Source organism: Euleptes europaea, chromosome 4, assembly GCF_029931775.1.
Source record: "Euleptes europaea isolate rEulEur1 chromosome 4, rEulEur1.hap1, whole genome shotgun sequence".
NCBI classification, from domain to species: Eukaryota; Metazoa; Chordata; class Lepidosauria; order Squamata; family Sphaerodactylidae; genus Euleptes; species Euleptes europaea.
Window position 1 is genome coordinate 13,223,460 of NC_079315.1, and position 20,854 is coordinate 13,244,313.

Consider the following 20,854-nt stretch of genomic DNA (forward strand, 5'->3'; position numbering starts at 1 on the left):
CACCTGGCTGTCTTTTGCCAGCTCAGGTGGTATCTTCTTAGATTTCTTTGTCTCATAAAAGAGGCAGGAACCGGGTGAGGAGAAAGAAGGGGCAGTAGCAGTCAAGGGGATTAATAAACTGCATTTTAAAAGCTGATACTATACTAGTTTGCAAGAATAAAAAATACAAAACAGGTCAAATGGTTGCTTTTATCAGGCTCTTCTTCGCTAAGCCTGTGTAAGCTTTCGTATGATACAGAAGACCTCATCTAGCAGAGTGAGAAAAAAGACCTAATTCTCTCCCTATAAAGGCATTCAAAAAACAACAGCTAGAAGGGCTCTTTAAATTCACAGCGGTTTTCAGTATCATCTTCTTGGAAAATCCCTTTATCTTCAACTATCCAAGTGCAGTCTAGCGGCGTGGCACATTTAGCAACCCATCCGTCTTTCTTTCTCATCACGCTGATGTTATAAAGCTTCCATTTACGGCCTCCCAGTTGGTAGATGATGGCGTTCCATGAGGTCACTTTACTGACGGGTTTTTTCTGCCCTTGACACACCTCCGTTGTGCTAAAGTAGGACCACAACCATTGGAACAAGAAAAAAACCATGGTTCCCTCAAAGAACTTGATGAAGAGCCTGGCACTGACGGAGACCGTGACGTCTTCCCAGCTCTTGTTGTGGACTTGGATGATGAAGCTTTCATTGATTTCCAATTCTGAATAAAAGTAAACACAGAAGATATTGTTCCATATTGATGTCCTTGTACACCCTTCTCCAAGACACCACAAAGAAAGTGACGAATTGCAGGACAATGATTCAGCTCAAACCCAACCCCTTTCTGACTATATATTACTCTTCCTACACACTTGACACTGAGAGACACTGTCCTTCAGTGTTACTCCTCTGAAGATGCCTGTCACACCTGCTGGCGAAACGTCAGGAAAGAAAATACCAAGTCCACGGTCACACAGTCCAGATAACCTACAAGAACCAAAGTGACGAATATTACTAAGTTTAAGATTCAGCAAGTATTAGCATGTCCTGTCCTGGCTGCCCCCGGCTGGCCTGATCTTGTCAGATCTTCCGGTCAGCACCGGTTAGTAGTTGGATGGGAGACCTCCAAGGAAGTCCAGGGTTGCTCTGCAAAGGCAGATAATGGCAAACCACCTGTTCATTTCTTGCCTTGAAAATCCTACTGGGTTGCCATATGTCGGCTGTGACTTGACAGCACTTTTCCACAACCATAACAACATAAGAAAAGCCATGCTGGATCAGGCGAAGGCCCATCAAGTCCAGCAGTCTGTTCACACAGTGGTCAACCAGGGGCCTCTAGGAAGCCCACAAACAAGACGACTGCAGCAGCACCGTCCTGCCTGTGTTCCACAGCACCTAATAGAATAGGCATGCTCCTCTGATCCTGGAGAGAATAGGTATGCATCATGACTAGTATCCATTTTTACTAGTAGCCATGAATAGCCGTCTTGTCTCCTCCATGAACATGTCCACTCCCCTCTTCAAGCCTTCCAAGTTGGCAGCCATCACCATATCCTGGGGCAGGGAGTTCCACAATTTAACTATCAGGGTGACTTCTTCTATGTCAATGTAACCAGAAACCCTTCCTAGTCCCCAACCTTACTAAACTCCCAGGTTGCCATCCACCTTCATCCTGAAAGTGACTTAGGGCCAAACTAGATATGACGGCGTCTCATACCTGCTGCACAGCACTCTTATTTCCCCCACACACACCTTATCAAGTGCAGAAACGGCCCCAACGTGCCCCTTTCAGCTCTTTCAGTACTTGATAAGGAATGAGGGGAGAACAAGAGCACCTCAACCCACTGTGCTATGCATTTGATCAGGATCGGGCCCTTTGCAGCCTTTTAAAATTACTTTAAAATGGCAACAGCATTCTCACAACGGCCATGAGGATGCCATCCTGCCTTACTTTGGCCCTTAGAAATGCAAATTTGCACTCTGGTTCAGCACATCCCGGTTCCGCATAAATTATGTGGCAGACAGAGGGTGCTTTCACACATGTTGAGTAATGTGCTTTCAATCCACTTTCAGTGCACTTTAACAATCATTTGCAAGTGGATTTCATTGTTTCACACAGTAAAATCCATCTGCAACATGCGTTGAAAGTGGATTGAAAGGGTGTTAGTCGGCATGTATGAAAGTGCCCTCAGACCAAAGATGAAGAAGAGTTGGTTTTTATATGCCAACTTTCTCTACCACTTAAGGGAGACTCAAACCGGCTCACAATCACCTTCCCCTCCCCTCCCCACAACAGACATGCTGTAAGGTGGGTGAGGCTGAGAGAGCCCTAAGAGAGCTGTAACTTGCCCAAGGTCACCCAGCTGGCTTCGTGTGAAGGAGTGGGGAAACCAACCCAGTTCACCAGATTAGTCTCCGCCGCTCACGTGGAGGAGTGGGGAATCCAACCCGGTTCTCCAGATCAGTGTCCACCGCTCCAAACCACAGCTCTTAACCACTACACCATGCTGGCTCTCCAGTGACCCTTACGAGCCCCCAATAGATCATGTGGCATATCAGAATAAATGGAAGGTTAGTGTGGGGTGGTGCATTCCTCACCAGAGAAAGATTTGAAATCCCTGGGATAGTATTTCCCCCACACTCCCAGCTTTGCAGTGACTGGGGACCCAGAAAATTCTCTTGCACTTAGCCCCTTAGATTACCTGCACTCTTTTGGTACTATCCTGAAATGATCAGGATACAAGAGTGGACCGAGATCCCCCACCCCCAGATTTGGATCCCAGTATTTGGAAACCATATATTTTGTGCTATAGCTTCTAAAAGCTGAACAACTTCCCAACACTAAGCTTTCGGGGGTCGTCGTATAACATTTCGTTTCTTCCAGAGTGGTGTCAAGACTAAAGAATTCTGTAGGCGGTTGCAAATAGCCCCTGGATGCCGTCTGAGGGTTGAGTGACATGAGAAATTGGAATTCCACGATTAGAAGACATTATTTGGCAGAAAGAGACAGTCAGGACGGGAGAGATCTCAGCAGGCGCTACGGAGCACAGGAAGGGAATGCTTGTTCTAACTCTTCCCGCTGCTGATTTCCTGATCTGAAATTCTCCCCTACCCACTTGGTTACATGATACCACTATAGGGGGTGGTGGAAAGAGAGCCAGTGTGGTGTAGTGGTGAAGAGCGGCAGACTCTAATCTGGAGAACAGGGTTCAATTCCCCATTCCTCCACATGAAGCCAGCTGGGTGACCTTGGGCCGGTCACCGTTCTCTCCGAACTCTCTCAGCTGAGGTTGCCAGATCCGGGTTGGGAAATACCTGAAGATTTTGGGGGCAGAGCCTGAGGGCGGCAGGGTTTGGAGAGGGGAGAGTCTTCAATGCCATGGAGTCCAATTGCCAAAGCGGCCATTTTCTCCAGGGGAACTGATTTCTGTCACCTGGAGTTCAGTTGCAATAGTGGGAGATCACCAGCCCTAGGGGTGCCAGGTCCCTCTTCGCCATTGGCGGGAGGTTTTGGGGCTGGGGACTGAGGAGGGCAGAGTTTGGGGAGGAGAGGGACTTCAATGCCATAGAGTCCAATGGCCAAAGCGGCCATTTTCTCCAGGTGAACTGATCTCCATTGGCTGGAGAACAGTTGTAATAGCAGGAGATCTTCTGCTATTACCCTGGGGGTTTATTGGTAAACCTGGAAAAAAAAGGGAAGGCTCCGTGCTGTTTAGTAGGTAAAGCAAACCAGAAACAGCACGCAAGAACAATATGATATAAATACAAATATATTAAAGTGACAAGTGAAAAGGTGAAATAAGCAAAAATACAAACAGAACAAAATGCACAAATATATACAACAAAAAATTCCCAGCCTAGAGAATTCAAACAATGGTCAGAAACTGATATAATATAACAAGTTCAAAGGTAAGTATTCAGATCACAGATCTTGAAAAATCCTTGTTCTATATAATCTTGTATTTCTCTTTTGCAGGAAGAAGTAGACAAAAGGCTTGGGAACAAACATCAAGAGTTAATCCATAGCTTCATCGATAGGACGTGTTGCCTAGATCATGTGACCACGTTTCGCTATGGGCTTCATCAGCTATACAATCAATAATAGAGGAAATAGAATACACCTAATAGGTATCATTTCATACCAGACCAGACTGGTTCCTCACAAGGATCTCATCCTGTCTTTGAGATCCTTGTGAGGAACCAGTCTGGTCTGGTATGAAATGATACCTATTAGGTGCATTCTTGATGTTTGTTCCCAAGCCTGTCTAGGCTTGGAATTTTTTGTTGTATATATTTGTGCATTTTGTTCTGTTTGTATTTTTGCTTATTTCACCTTTTCACTTTAATATATTTGTATTTATATCCTATTGTTCTTGCGTGCTGCTTCTGGTTTGCATTACCTGGAAGTTGGCAACCCTATCCAGCCCCCGCCTGGTGGTTGGCAACCCTGCTCTCAGCCCATGCGAAGGCAGGCAATGGCAAACCACCTCTGAACGTCTCTTGCCTTGAAAACCCCATGGTGTCGCCATAAATCTGCTGTGACTTGACGGCACACACACACACAAAAGGGAAAAAGACAGGCATAATGAGGGTCCCTGTCTTTTTCCTCTGTCAAAGTCTAAACCAGCTTAAGGGGCATTTCTGGTTGGGAAGGAAGCACAACTCCTTCCCCTCCTCAGCGGCCCTGATGCACATCCCTGCCACCACCCACATGGGGCTGCCAACCTCCAGCTACCAGCTGGAGTTCTCCTGCTATTACGGCTGATCTCCAGCTGATAGAGATCAGTTCACCTGGAGAAAATGGCCGCTTTGGCCATTGGACTCTATGGCATTGAAGTCCCTCCCCTCCCCAAAACCCGCCCTCCTCAGGCTTCGCCCCCAAAACCTCCCGCCGGTGGCAAAGAGGAACCTGGCAACCCTACACCCCCATGTGTTGGTTAGGAACAAAGCACACCTGAAGTTCTAATCAAGGAACTCCAAAATCATGTCTAGTTTGCCCTACACACATATTTAGTTGACAGGAAACCCCCTTGAATGTCAAGGCACTAATTTCTGAGTAAAGGTACATAGGATTTATTAATTTATTTACTGACTTGATTTATACCCCACCTTTCTCCTCCAATGGAGACCCAAAGCAGCTTACACGGTTCTCCTCTGTTAGAACGACCCTGTGAGGCAGGTTAGTATAGGAGTCCCCAATAGGGTTGCCAAGACCCTCTTTGCCATCGGCGGGAGGTTTTTGGGGGCGGAGCCTGAGGAGGGCGGGGTTTTGGGAGGGGAGGGACTTCAATGCCATAGAGTCCAATTGCCAAAGCGGCCATTTTCTCCAGGTGAACCGATCTCTATCGGCTGGAGATCAGTTGTAATAGCGGGGGATCTCCAGCCAGTACCTGGAGGTTTGGTAATCAAAATAAGGCAGCAAGTACAAACAGGAGATAGAGAATTCAAAAATAATAGTACAAGCTGAAATAAAGCCCAATAAGGCAACTGTAGCACAAGTTGTAGAAATGCTAACTAGAAATATATTTACATCCAAACAACGTCTTAGTTAGCCGTCTAAACACTATGGAAGACTATATGTCTTAATCTTTGAATGATTATTACAAGCATACAGAACTCACTTGAAGCTTGAAAAAAAACCATGAAATGGGAACTCTACCAGAAGCCCATTGCGTCTTATCCTTCTCCGTTGCTTTTTGATACTCTTACCTGTTGTTTGGATGTAGATATTGTAAGAGCTCTGCGCCTCGTTTTGTATTATACTGCATTGTATTCATTTTCCGGGCTTGTCCGGTCGCTGCTCTTACCTGTGGGGGGGTCTTCTTCCTCCTAAATATATTTCTAGTTAGCATTTCTACAACTTGTGCTGCAGTTGCCTTATTGGGCTTTATTTCAGCTTGTACTATTATTTTTGAATTCTCCAGTACCTGGAGATTGGCCACCTTAGTCCCCAACCTTTTTGAGCATGCAGGCACATTTGGACTTCTGACATGGCATGATTGGCGCAGCAACAAAACGGCTGCCGCAGGAGGCACAGCTAGCCACAAAATGACTGCCGCAGCTTCCCTTTAGTCACACAAAGGAGATTCTTGTGCAGCGGTGCTCCTGCTGTTGCAACTGATACCCAGCCGACAGAGATCCGTTCACCTGGAGAAAAATGGCTGCTCTGGCATTGAAGCCCCTCCCCTCTTCAAACCCCACCCTCTGCCCCAAAACCTCCCGCTGGTGGTGAAGAGGGACCTGGCAACCCCACCAATGAAATCCTGTACAGTGTTTGAGTTAATTTGTACAGGATGCTAAAATTGGGTGGGACTTTCCTACATCAACCATTTTCATAAACAGATTCCTGAGTAGGCTACCGTTTGGAGCACATTGTGATAGTAGATTATGGTGAATTCTTAAACGGCGGTGTAGTTCCTGCTTATGACGCTGGAATCCTGATTTTGAAGGCATCCCCACCTCACCTCAAAACTGCCACCTTAGGAGATAGGCATTGCAATCCTAAACTGAGTTACACCTTTCAAAGACCATTAACTTCAATGGACTTAGAAGGATGTAATTCTGTTCAGGATTGCACTATAGGGGTTACAACTGCCAACTCTGAGTGCATCATACCCATTTTCACAGGAAAGTTTCTTCTTAAACGCTGGCAAGCAACTAACAGGGACCTGCAAGAGAGGAAAAACCAAAGATCATTTTCAGAACACACAACATTTCTCCACTTTGTACCACAGTCTGTCGATCTGAGTAATGCTTCAGGGCTAATTCACAGGTAATGATGGCTGCCCAGATGTGATTCTCTCAGACATACGGGAGGTTTCCTACTGGGAGCTTGATTCCCAGGAACAAATGGCCAATTTTGATTAGTACCACAGTGTGTGGTAAGACTCTTTTAAAGCCTTTTCTCCATGCTGTCTTGTTGACCTAAAATAGCCCCAATGAGCCCCACTAGGGAAACTTCCTTGTAGTCATCAGGGGACAGGAAACTGCAAGACAAGCTGGAGCAGGAAGAAATTCACAACTCAACCAGTTCTTCCAGCTTTCGTGAAGCTGCCCATCCTTTCCAAGCAATCTGGACAAAAACAGCCCGCACCTTTCCCCTTATATCTCTCCAATGAAAAGGACCAGCGAGCTATCATTTTACAAACTACAAATGGGGATGTGGTAAAAGATTATTCTACATTATTTCACTCAAGTGCAATAGCAAATGTTGATTTTTTTAAAGTCCTCAAAAAGCCCTTCAGTGCTACAATGAGGGAAATGGTGGATATGTGAGAGGCAGATGGAAGGAAAATGGTGCGGATGTGTCCAGAACCTCCAGAAATGGTCACCAGATAGCACAATAATGTGCTTGAACTCAATTTATTTAACAAAGATTGTAGAAAAGCAGGGGGAAACCTGGAAAGCAGATGAGAGTACAGCCAAGAACGATGTTTTCTCCCCATTGCAACCAAAGAAAACGAAAATGAAGGTAATAAGAATTCTCTACCACTTAAGGAAGAATCAAACCGGCTTACAATCACCTTCCTTTCCCCTCCCCACAACAGATACCTTGTGAGGTAGGTGGGGCTGAGAGAGCTCGAAGAGAGCTGTGCCTAGCCCAAGGTCACCCAGCTGGCTTCGTGTGTAGGAGTGGGGAAACCAACCTGGTTCACCAGATTTGCATCCGCCACTCATGGGGAGGAGTGGGAAATCAAACTCGGTTCTCCAGATTAGAGTCCACTGCTCCAAACCACCTAGGGTTGCCAACCTCCAGGTACTTGGATTGCAAAATGAAGTTAACCACTACACCACACTGGCTCTCCAGTCAGATCAGAGCTCTTATTCCATTTCATCTAATTGCACCCTGATTCTCAGGATTACCAGCTTAGTGAGTAGTTGTAATACCACCCTACACTCAAGAAAACTTCTGATAACAAGCTTCTGTTGTCAATCTTAAGAGCCACTTTACATGCTGTGTTCCCCCCACCCCGTACACTGCTGTAGGTAAAACTCACAAAGTACATACATCCGCATCGTGTGCACCATTATATGAGAGGATCACAAAGTATCTGGGTTTCCAGGAGTAATGCACACTTGTTAGGAAACCACAACAAGCAGTTGGTTCCCAATCAGTGTAACAAAATAGATGCTGGTATAATCTTCATATGTGACAGTGCATGCATTTTCCACTGTCAGAGGAAAACGTTTTGTGTGGTGGCCCCAAATTCGAGGTTTCTTCATAGGACTGTGTCCAAAGCATTAAGTCAAATTGTTTGGGAGCCCTGGGCTGAAATCAGTAGTCTGAACCATCAGACGGAAGTCTTAAAAAGAAAGGCCACCAAGATGTATGTTTCATAGGGTTTCACAAAAGTGTAGAATGCCTTGACGCCACAGGGGTGCGTCATCCGGGCGCCAAGGATATTCCTAGCATAGGGAACATGATCTTGAAGGGGGGTGGGACCCCAAGAGCTTGAAATATGAAGTCCTTTCCCCATCCCTGTCCAGACAAGTTATTTAAAATCACCACATTTATTTGGTTACCATGGGCAAAAACACATGGGAGGTTTTGCCTTGGATTTGCCGCTCTCTAGATGCACATTTCCCCCATCCGAATTCTCAAAACTCAACATTAAGCCCCCATGCAGAGTTTTGAGAATTCAGATGGGGGGAAATGTGCATCTAGAGATCGGCAAATCCAAGGCAAACCCTCCCATGGGTTTTCACCCCATGAGAAACTCTTGTGATGATATTTGTCTATTTGGTGGCTTTTGCTATGGTTTTGCTATGGTTTTGTGTCTAAACCAAGCAGGATAGATAGATGATAGATAGATAGATAGATAGATAGATAGATAGATAGATAGATAGATAGATAGATAGATAGACAGAGAGAGAGACAGAGAGAGAGAGACAGAGAGAGAGACAGAGACACAGAGAGAGAGACAGAGAGACACAGACACAGACACAGAGACACAGACAGACAGACAGAGACAGAGACAGACAGACAGACAGAGACAGAGGGCGAAAACGCATGGTCGCTTTAGCCTCCTTTATTCCCTGTTTCAGCCAGGATTCAGCCAAGATCGAATGCACGTTTTCCGAAAATGCATGCGGTTGATCCTGATTCCTGGCTGAATCCTGGCTGAAACAGGGAATACAGGAGGCTAAAGCGACCATGCGTTTTTGACCAGAGACAGAGAGAGATAAATTGTCCATTTTCTATGTCCCCCCCTGCTTTTTCAAACTAGTCTTAGGACAATGTTTTGGGAAAATTCATTGTGAAAACGCCTTTGCACACTGTGTGGATGGGAAGACGTACATTTTCGTAGGTGCCATCCACATCTGGCCTTTTTCCTTGCCTCAATCCCCCATAGCTGCCATTTACTCTATCATGGGAAGGCTTTTTAGTTTAGTTTAGTTTTTTTAATTGATAGTTGACACATCACTATAGCCTAAAACTGGTAATTGACATTGCTCTAGCTTAACACTATAGCAATATTATCAATTATCTTTAGGGTTGCCCAGCTCCAGGTACTAGCTCCTGCCATTACAACTCCTGCTATTATGACTGATCTCCAGCCGATAGAGATCAGTTCCCCTGGAGAAAATGGTCGTTTGGCAATTGGACTCTATGGCATTGAAGTCCCTCCCCTCCCCAAACCCCCGCCCTCCTAAGGCCCCGCCCCCCAAAACCTCCCACCGGTGGCAAAGAAGGACCTGGAAACCCTAATTATCTTCTTCTTTATTTTTTAACAAAAAGTAAAAAAAAATCCCTCTAGAGGTATGGGAGAAATGGCAGCCCAGGGGAGGGGGAGAAATTACAGAGAAAATCTACTGCATTTGCCGCAGCTAAGAAAGGAACATAGAAAATAATTGCTTTAGTTAATCATTCCATACTGGTACGACTTCTTTATTCATAAGCATTTACACTGTGAAACAGAACTGCTGTACTTCTTATTATGTGGAAAATTTTAAGTCACAGATTTTATTTATTTCATTCATTTTTTAAAGTTGAGCCCAAGAAACTGTGACAGTCCTCCTCAACCACACCACAAATCCTCCCCCATCCCAAACTGAGAGGTGATATGATAACCATCTTCAAGTACTTGAAGGGCTGCCATATAGAGGAGGGTGCCGAGTTGTTTTCTGTTGCCCCAGAAGGTCGGACCGCAACCAATGGGTTGAAATTAAATCAAAAGAGTTTCCGTCTAGACATTAGGAAGAATTTTCTAACAGTCAGAGCGGTTCCTCAGTGGAACAGGCTTCCTCGGGAGGTGGCGAGCTCTTCTTCCCTGGAGGTTTTTAAGAAGAGGCTAGATGGCCATCTGTCAGCAATGCTGATTCTATGACCTTAGGCAGTTCACGAGAGGGAGGGCACCTTGGCCATCTTCTGGTCACTGGGAGTGTGGGGGGGGGGGGGAGGTAGTTGTGAATTTCCTGCATTGTGCAGGGGGTTGGACTAGATGAACCTGGGGGTCCCTTCCAGCTCTATGATTCTATGGTTCTAAGCTGATTCAAAAAATTCATTTTAATTCCAAACAGCTCAAATGATGCTGTTTTTAAATGTACAAATCTGCCTTCTTGACCATCCTTCTATTGTACTATTAAACAGCCTTATTAGATTAAAATTCCTTTTGGGGAAGCTGTCGAAAGATACGGATTATTTAAATGCTCTTCTCACCGTCGGTACTTCTATCTGTTACCACAGCAATCGGACCCCGTAAAAAACAATTTCACTTACCGACTTCTTTTGTCCAGCAGCAATGCAGATGTGCTAGTCAACAGAGAGATGAGCCAAAGTGCTAAGAGGACAGTGGGGAGAGAGAAAACGAAACTAACTTTAGAAATGAAACCGAAATGCCGATGCAGATGTTTTTGCCAGCTAGCTGCACACTGATATCTCCCTGCCAAATAGAGGGAGGACTATGACATCTTTCAGATGTTCCAGTGTTCAGAAAGACGTGGAAACCTGAGGGAAGAGAATGGGGTCGAATTTGCCCTTATTCCCCGCCCGTGGAAAAATGAAGGGAAATGGAATCACTTCTCTCTCAGCCTGACTGCTGGAAGGATGTTGGTTGTATTTTAGAGTTTGCATTTCTGAACCTTTTCTTCAAGAATGCGAGTCGCGACTAATTTTGCGCAATACTGAGATTGGCAAGCTCCACTTGAGCCCAAACTATATGTCTGTCCATTATATTGCCCAATGTGTAGATGGCATTGGTTTTCAAAGTCCATTTGGAATGAAGGCTGGATTGAAAATGGAAGAATTAAAGAGCCAGTGTGGGGCGGCGGTTAAACGAAGAGACACTTCCCCATGCTCATCCATGAAGGGTGACCTTGGGCCAGCCCCTCTTGCTCAGCATAGCCTACCTCACAGGATTGTTGTGAGGATACAAATGGGCGAGATCAGAACCATGCACGCCACACTGATCTGCTTTAGAGGAGCAGTGGGATAAAAATGAGCAGAGTGGCGCAGAGTGGTAAGCTGCAGTACTGCAGTCCAACCTCTGCTCACGACCTGAGTTCGATCCCAACGGAAGTCAGTTTCAGGTAGCCAGCTCAAGGTTGACTCAGCCTTCCATCCTTCCGAGGTCGGTCAAATGAGGACCCAGCTTGCTGGGGGTAAAGGGAAGATGACTGGGGAAGGCACTGGCAAACCACCCCTTAAAACAAAGTCTGCCTAGGAAACGTCAGGATGTGATGTCACCCCATGGGTCAGGAATGACCCAGTGCTTGCACAGTGCCTTTACCTTTAGAATTACAACTGTAAAATTCATAATATACACACAGAGCAATTTTAAGTGGTGAAATGCCCTTCTAAGATAGGGTTGCCAGCTCCGGGTTGGGAAATACCTGGAGATTTGGGGGGGGGGGGAGTGGAGCCTGAGCAGGGTGGGGTTTGGAGAGGGGAGGGACTTCAATGCCATAGAGTCCAACTGCCAAAGAGGCCATTTTCTCCAGGTGAACTGATCACTGTCACCTGCAGATCAGTTGTAATAGCAGAAGATCTCCAGTTACCACCTGGAGGTTAAGCAAAAAAGAAGCAATTATGGCTAAACAGCATGTACTAAATATACATCAACTAGTTACATGCAGGAAACAGTTCACTGAATTGCTGAACAATAACTTTATAGATACATACAAAACAATACATGAAACATTTACAATGCACAACACTCTGTGTGAAATATGCAATATGCAATTGCCCATGTAATGTGCACGTAGAATAATAAGGAAAGCCAAAGCCAAAGCACGAAAAGGTTGTACATGTAGTACAAAAATACCCTGTATCTCATGCCTTGCGTGATATCAACCTCAGACCAAGGGTTGGGATTAGGGCTGTCGATTTGGTTCCATCCGAACTGAAAAACAGCCGAATTTTCCCCGATTCGGCAATTTTCAGTTCGGATTGAGCCGAATTCAGAAAAGCGGGAAAACGACAAGCCGAATTCGGCGAGTTCGGGCGACCACTGAATAAATTCGGCAAATTTGGTGGCTCTGAATCAGCAGCATAACCGTCAGTTAGTAAGCAACATTCTTCCACGGCCAATGGTGGCCAATCTGGGTCTTCTTCTGGCCAATCAGAACAGGGATTCTCCCTTTTGAATTGTCCAGGAGAAGGGTATAAAAACTCCCATCCCGTCCCGAGTCTGGAACTCATTTCCTTCCATTTTGGAGGTGCTGCTCCTGACTCTGAGAGATCCCAATCCCTGCTTACTGGAATAGGACTGGATTGGATTTACTTCTCGTCCCTGCTCCTGCTGGAAGACATCCACACAGTTTGATTTTTGGGGTTTTTCTCTATACCTTTCTCCTGTGTGTGTGTGTGTGGGAGGAAAGCAGATTCTGTGTGTGTGGGGGGGAGCAGTTTCTGTGGGTGGGGGGAAGCCAAAGGGGGGGTTTGCCTGTTCTGCCATGTGTTTGTGCCTGCTCACCTCTGCGGGAGTTTATGTTCTGCTTTTTTTTCTGCCCGTGGCTTGGCCACCCTCGCCTGGAGTTGAGTCCGTGCAGCTGTGCGTGCGTGTGAGTCTCTCCCTCCGCTCGCCAACCACCCCGCCTTCTCCTTGGGTCATTTGTAGGTGGTTGAGCCGAGCCGTACTGGCTTGAGGGGGGGGGATTTGGTGCCCGCTCGCCTTTATTTGGGGTTGAGCTGAGCCATACTGGCTTAAGGGGGGGGGTTGGCTGTTCTGCCGGGGGTTTGTGATTGTGCTCGCTCGCCTCTGCGGGAGTTTGCGTTCTGTTTTTTTTTTTTCTGCCCATGGCCTGGCCACCCTCGCCTGGAGTTGAGTCCATGTGGTGGTGCACGTGTGTGAGTCTCTCCCTCCGCTCGCCAACTGCCCCGCCTCCTCCTTGGGTTGTTTGTAGGTGGTTGAGCCTAGCCGTACTGGCTTGAGGGGGGGATTTGGTGCCCGCTCACCTTTATTTGGGGTTAAGCCGAACCGTACTGGTTTCAGGGAGAAGGTTGCCTGTTCTGCTGGGGGTTTGTGTTTGTGCCTGCTCGCCTCTGCAGGAGATTGCGTTCTGCTTTTTTTCTACCCGTGGCCTGGCCACCCTCGCATGGAGTTGAGTCCATGCGGCGGTGCGTGAGTGTGAGTCTCTCCCTCCACTCGCCAACCACCCCACCTCCTCCTTGGGTTGTTTGTAGGTCATTGAGCTGAGCCGTACTGGCTTGAGGGGGCGGGATTTGGTGCCCGCTCGCCTTTATTTGGGGTTGAGCCGAGCCGTACTGGTTTGGGGGGGGGGGTTGCCTGTTCTGTTTTCAGCTACACTGAAAGTTTGGGACCTCTACCTCCAAAAATGCCCCCCCGGAGCCGTGGAAAGGCACGATTGTGTTTTTAATGGCTTTATTCCAATGGGCAGATGGGGACCCCCTTCCAGGCCCCATAACTTTGGACCCCCTGACCCAATCTTAAGAAAACCTGGGGGTTCTTGCAAGAAGGGTCCCCTCAAGCTACATTGAAAGTTTTGGACGTCTACCTCCAAAAATGCCCCCCTTGGAGCCACAGAAAGGCATGATTGTGTTTTTAATGGCTTTATTCCAATGGGCAGATGGGGGGACCCCCTTCCGGGCCCCATAACTTCGGACCTACTGACCCAATCTTAGCAAAACTTGGGGGTTCTTGCAAGAAGGGTCCCCTCAAGCTACACTGAAAGTTTGGGACCTCTACCTCAAAAAATGTTCCCCCCGGAGCCACGGGAAGGCTCGAATGTGTTTTTAATGGCTTTAAATGTCCGAATTTATTTGCGAACTCCGAACTTAGTGCCGAATTCCATGGATCCGAATCGGGGGAGTTCGGACTTCGGCATTTCCCAAATAAAAACGGGCTAAATTTTGCCAAATCCGAATTTTACTGAACTTTTTTTTCAACAACCCTAGTTGGGATGCTTGAAATTCCAAAAGCCGATGCGCTTGTATGAAGACAATGGAATCTGGTGCCAAAACAATAAGGAAAGCGAAATAGGATTCCGGTATATTCCTATTTCAAAATAGCTTCATCAGTCGCAAATCAATCTCTGAGCATTTGCTGCGCTGAGAGTCTGATGTACTGGCTGCAATCCTAAACACTCCAACAGATATGCTCCTCTGAACCACCCAGGCTCCAATAGTTCATTGTAAAATGCACTGTTTGGTTGATGACAGAAGTTTGCTAGCAGCATCTCCGAAGAAATGAAGGTTTCCGCCTTGTAAAGCGGCCATTTTCTCCAGGGGAACTGATCTCTGTTTTCTGGAGATCAGTTGTAATAGCAGGAGATCTCCAGGTATCACCTAGAGGCTGGCAACCCTAAGCCTATCCTTGACAAAAAGTTCAGCATACCCCTGATAAGCAGGGTCGCCAACCTCCAGGTACTAGCTGGATATCTCCTACTATTACAACTGATCTCCAGCCGATAGACATCAGTTGACCTCGAGGAAATGGCCGCTTTGGCAACTGGACTCTATGGCACGGAAATCCTTCCCCTCTCCAAATCCTGCCTTCCTCATGCTCCGCCCCAAAAACCTCCTGCTGGTGGCAAAGAGGGACTGGCAACTCTAGCTGGAGATCTCCTGCTATTACAAGCAATCTCCAGCCGATAGAGATCAGTTCACCTGGAGAAAATGGCCGCTTTGGCAATTGGACTCTATGGCATTGAAGTTCCTCCCCACCCCAAACCCCACCCTCCTCAGGCTCTCCCCCCCAAAAAAAAACCTCCCGCTGGTGGCAGAGAGGACCCTGGCAACCCTACTGATAAGAGATCCTTTAAGGTTTCTGGGCCGCATGCCCACACAGCCCAGAGCTACAGTTAAAGATGTTCCAGTTTGGCTGGGCCACTTTCTTCTGCAGCAGTTTCCTCACCGCTCCTTTGATTTCTTTATTCCGGAGACTGTAAATCAGAGGGTAAAGCAAGGGGGTAATGTTGGTGTAGACCAGAGACAACATCTTGTCCCGGCTGGGTGAATAATTGGACTTGGGCCGGACGTACATGAACGTGGCACAGCCGTAGTGCAAGAGGCTAACAGCCAGGTGCGAGGCGCAGGTCGAGAATGCCTTGCCCCGGCCGGCGGAGTCCCGGATCCGCACCACGGCGGCGGCAATGTAAGCATAGGAGATGAGGATGAGCCCAAAGGGGAGCAAGAGGAGGAGGACGCAGGCAGCCAGGAGGGGCAGTTCGCTGGCATAGCTCTTCGTGCAGGCCAGGTGGAGCAGAGCTGGGATGTCGCAGAAGAAGTGGTCGATGCGGTGGGAGCTGCAGAAGGGCAGGCGGAAGACGGCCATGGTCAGGCCCAGTGAGACAGCGAAGCCCCCAAGGCAGCAGGTCACAGCCAGCTGGAGGCAGAACTCCTGGCTCATCATGGCCGCGTAGCGCAGCGGCCGGCAGATGGCCGCGTAGCGGTCATAGGCCATGGCGGCCAGGAGGAAGCATTCGGCCCCTCCCAGAGCCACGAAGAAGTGCATTTGGGCGGCGCAGCCCACGAAGGAAATGGTGCTCCTCCCCGGGGAGACAAGGTCAGCCAGGGTCTTGGGAACAATGACGAGGGTGTAGCAGAGCTCGATGGCGGACAGCTGGCAGAGGAAGAAGAGCATGGGCGGGCGGGAGTGCTCGGCGGCCACAGCCAAGAGAATGAGAAGGTTCCCTACCAGCGTAGCCACGTGCACTGTGAGGAAGATGAAAAAGAGGAGGCCCCGCAGGTGGCTCAGGTCGGAGAACCCAAGCAGCAGGAATTCCATGGCTGCACCTGATGAATGGTTACTTCTGTCCATGCACTTTCCCCACCTGTACCTGCAAGGAAATAAACGGGAAGCCGGAGCATAAGACTAGGGGTTTATTCTTTTATGTCTACTTCTTTAAATACCAGCCTGGATATCCCAGCTTAGTCCTAGCTCGTCTGAGCTTTGGGGCTAACCAGGGTTGATCATTGGGGTTGCCAGCCTCCAGGTACAAGCTGGAGATCTCCCGTTATTACAACTGATCTCCAGCCGATTGAGAGCAGTTCCCCTGGAGAAAATGGCCGCTTTGGCAATTGGACTCTATGACATTGAAGCCCCTCCCCAAACCCCACCCTCCTCAGGCCCCAAAAACCTCCTGCTGGTGGCGAAGAGGGACCTGGCAACCCTATTGATCATGGTCAATACTTGGATGGAAGATCACCGAGGGAGGGCGGCTGCCACATGCATCAATAGCGAATCACCTCTGCTCCTTTCTTGCCTGGAACACTGTGAGTGGGTGGAGACTTGACAGCACGTTCTTCGTATTTAAATATTTCCGTCCACTTTTCTCCCCAGTAGTGGCTGACAATATATATATATATATACAGATATAATTTAGCCAAACACATGAAAGGGAAATACAACAGAAACTCCAGGTGGTAGCTAGCTGGAGATCTCCTGGGATTACAACTGAGCTCCAGGTGAGAGAGATCAGTTCACCTGGAGAAAATGGCTGCTTTGGAAGCTGAACTCAATGGCATTACAGCCCATTGAAGTCCCTCCTGTCCTAGGGCTGCCAACCTCCAGGCGGTGAGAACCTCCAGGTGGTAGCTGGAGATCTCCTGCTCTTTCAACTCATCTCCAACCAATAGAGATCAGTTCAACTTGGAGAATATGGCCTTTTTTGGCAATTGGCCTCTATGACATTGAAGTCCCTCCCCTTGCCAAATCCCGCCTTCCTAAGGCTCCGCCAACAAAATCTCCAGGTATTTCCCAACCCCGAGCTGGCAATGATAACCAAGTAAATAAGTTTAGATGCCATAAATAAGACCTTTAGATGCCAGCCCAAAACATTTGTTTATGGCCAAGCATTTAACTGAGGGGTTTCATATTTTAACTGTTTATATGATTTGCTTCTAACCTGAGGGCTGTTTTACAGAGATCATTTTAGGCTATTGATGTTTTATTTTTATGCCATTTTTGGAGACTTGTTTCAATGCTGTGGTACTTTTTATTTGAATGAAATAAACTCCCAGCTCTTCGAGTCTTCAAGAACAGCTGGAAGTCCGGACTTTTTAAAATGGCTTTGAAGTCAAGACTCCCCCCGCTTTGGGGTTTTGGTTGGAACGATAAGATCTATATTTGAAATCTGAGCTACGATTGAGGCGGAAATGGCCCTTGGATTTTGTAGGTCTCGTGCGGGATTTTAATCCCGAAGGCGTTTTAATCTGAGGTCGCGGGCCTCTCAACCTCCGTTTTGCACGAGCAGGATATAAATGTTTCGAAAGTGAATAGATTATATATGACCCTAAACTATACCTACTGAATAAAACTCCAGACAGCATCGACAAGGACCAACAAGACATGTTAAAATACTTAGTTACAGCTGCAAGGATAGTTCTAGCATCGCTATGGAAAACTAATAGAATTCCACAAATCGAGACTTGGATTGATAAAGCATACGAATATATCACAATGGCACAATTAACTGAAACACTACAGAAAGAAACTCAAAAACAAAATAGAGATAAATGGAAATCCTTCTACAAATATATTAAAACCAAAAAATGATAACAAAACTTTATAAGACACAGCAGATTCATAATGGAGATCGAATATAACCTATCAACAAGTTAATGTATTATTACAACCTATCAGGGGGCGGTATTAGATATGCCAACGTTGTATAACATTAATACACGTATTTATCTCTCTTTCTATATATATATATCTGTTCTTTTCTTTTAATTTTATTCCCCTGCCCCTTTTTCCTTCTGTATCCCATTTTCTATTAAAAACCAATAAAAATATTTATTAAAAAAAAGAAAAGAAAGTGAATAGATTAGAAAACAAGGAAAGAAAAAGGGAGTGACGTTCTAACAGAAGATTCGCTAACCAGCCTCTGGCTTTCTGGGGGAAACCCTTACATAACTGGCAAGTTCTAACTAGGCAGTGGTAGGACAACAAAGATGTCGGTAGGCGCGCCTCTCTGAGCAGGGAGTCGTCGGTACAGATCACAACACGCTTCCTTCTGCTCTCACACCAAGTCCACAGGCGTGTGTCTGCTTGCTCTCTGATCGGGAGATGTCCCAATAATGAGGCAATGACCTCAGGGCGAAACCAGACATGGCAGCGGCCGGTTGGTGTGTCGAAACATGGATCTGCCCCGCTGCAGAAGGACGTAAGCATGCTGCAGACTTTGACACCAACGACGACTGCCGGGCAACCTTGCTGGGATCCCTCAGCAACGCGCAAGGGGAGCTCCTGGTTTGAATTGCCTTGATGGTTGCTGTAGACATTTGGGTCGAGCAGCTTGTCACCTGCCCGGTACGTGCTTGTGGCACAGTGCCAGCCTGGCATAGGGGTTAAGAGCGGCAGACTCTAATTTGAGAACCGGGCTCAATCCCCCGCTCCTCCACATGAAGCCTGCTGGGTGACCTTGGACTGAGGTTGCCAGGTCCCTCTTCGCCACCGGCGGGAGGTTCTGGGGGGTGGAGCCTGACGAGGGCATGGTTTGGGGAGGGGAGGGACTTCAACACCATAGAGTCCAATTGCCAATGCGGCCATTTTCTCCAGGTGAACTGGTCTCTATCGGCTGGAGATCAGTTGTAATAGCAGGAGATCTCCAGCTAGTACCTGGAGGTTGGCCACCCTACTTTGGACCAGTCGCAGTTTCTCTCAGAACTCTCTCAGCCCCACCTACCTCACAAGGTGTCTGTTGAGGGGAAGGGAAGGGGATTGTAAACTGCTTTGAGACTCCTTAAAGGTAGAGAAAAGCAGGGTATAAAAACCAACTCTTCTTGTTCTTGTTCTACACGGCTTGGTTGTTGCAGCTTTTGGCTGCTTTTGCCCAGTCTGAGAACTAATTTTCCTGACTGACAATTGAGGCACATATCCCCATGCACCGTAATCAAGGCAACTCTACTGTAAAGCAGGAAATAGCTTGCGATTTGTTCTTGTTTTGCCCCTGCACAACTGGATTCATGCTTTAAATTATTGATATTGTTGATACTGGCAAGATTGTCTTTCCTGCTTTTTTGTGCCTGTTTGATAAGTGGCATCTATTTGCCAAGTGACTGCAAGAAATGTTCACAAGATTTGCTGGGTTCATGGGTAGACACAGAAGGCATGAAGAGACACTAGTAGTAAGTCTCGATTCAAAAATATCAAACCAATTATTTTCTTTTTACCGTGTTCCTTTTAAAATTGGAAGCAATGTCAGATGAGTGGTGCTGGAGGACTGCTGTGAAGAAGCACTGTAATCATATGAGAAAGCAGCATAATCATGCAGTAAACACCCAAATTAATTTGGACACAACAAAACTGGCTACCAAACAATTTGCTCCCTGTATTCCACAGCAAAAAAAAGCATACAGATGAGGAACTGAGAACCTAGCTTCCCCTCTACCCACTGCTCACTTCCCTGCAGCATTTCTCATACTGAATTCACTTTTGGCATCAGAATTTGGCCTTTTATGCATGGTTATTTCCCTCGCCATTCCCCCCCTCCGATGACAGGTCCCCCAAAAAGTGGGCAAAACGTAGGGAAAGGCAGGGGGAGAGCGAGGCGTCCTCTGACGGTCAGCTCTGAGGTATTTGGAGCGGAGCCTGAGGAGGGTGGGGTTTGGGAAGGGGAGGGACTTCCATGCCATAGAGTCCAATTGCCAAAGCGGCCATTTTCTCCAGGTGAACCGATTTCTATCAGCTGGAGATCAGTTGTAATAGCGGGAGATCTCCAGCTAGTACCTGGAATTTGCCAACCTTACAGTTGAATCATTTGATAATGGAAAGAAGGCACTCACCCTTCTTGGATTTTTTAAAATAACAAACAAATCAGAGATGGTAAAAATTGCAATATATATATATATATATATATACACACACACACACACACACACACACACACACACACACACAGAGAGAGAGAGAGAGAGAGAGAGACAGACAGACAGACAGACAGACAGACAGACAGACACTGCCTGTTTTAAAGGATCAGGGGAATATATTGAATATTAAATATTTTGACCATTGTGCATTAGTGTGGTCCAGTTTAAGACCTATTGGTCATTCAAGCAGAATCATTAAAGTAAAATAAAAGCAAGTGGCTACTGCCATATCCCAAGGCAATGAATTCCATACGTTCATTATGTGCTGGGTGAAAAAGTACTGCCAGAACCTACCCGGCAATCAATTCCACTAGTTGAGAAAAAAGGACATTTCTCCCTAGGCGCCATTTGTCATCTTCTAAACCTTGTTCACATCTCTCCTTAGTCATCCTTTTCGCTCTCCCTAAACTTCAAAGCCCCAAACAATAACGTGCAAGAACAGAAAGGGCTGGGAATAACCTGTGACGATAACATAAACCCGATCGACTGCCGTTACTTAGAACACTGTGTTCAGGTTGTCCAAAGAGAGAGTTCCAGGAGAAGCGATAGAAATCAGGACACAAAGGTAGCTGACATTTGGTAAGATTGTGTCTAGACAGTTACTCA

The 20,854-nt window shown here is 46.9% G+C and overlaps 2 protein-coding genes across 2 annotated transcripts in view; both read right to left on the bottom strand.

The window, feature by feature from the left end:
* The window catches only part of EPHA1 (EPH receptor A1), a 139,246-nt gene extending 131,254 nt beyond the window's left edge, over window positions 1–7,992 (bottom strand). Inside the window, exon 1 of the mRNA XM_056848481.1 lies at window positions 7,974–7,992. Within this exon, the coding sequence (XP_056704459.1) occupies window positions 7,974–7,992 (19 nt within the window). The remainder of the gene's footprint in view (window positions 1–7,973) is intronic.
* A 7,202-nt stretch (window positions 7,993–15,194) lies between these two features.
* On the bottom strand, window positions 15,195–16,196 carry LOC130476536 (olfactory receptor 10AC1-like). The gene has a single exon (XM_056848482.1). It carries the CDS (start codon window positions 16,194–16,196, stop codon window positions 15,195–15,197), a length of 1,002 nt encoding a protein of 333 aa, XP_056704460.1.
* Window positions 16,197–20,854: the final 4,658 nt, after the last annotated feature.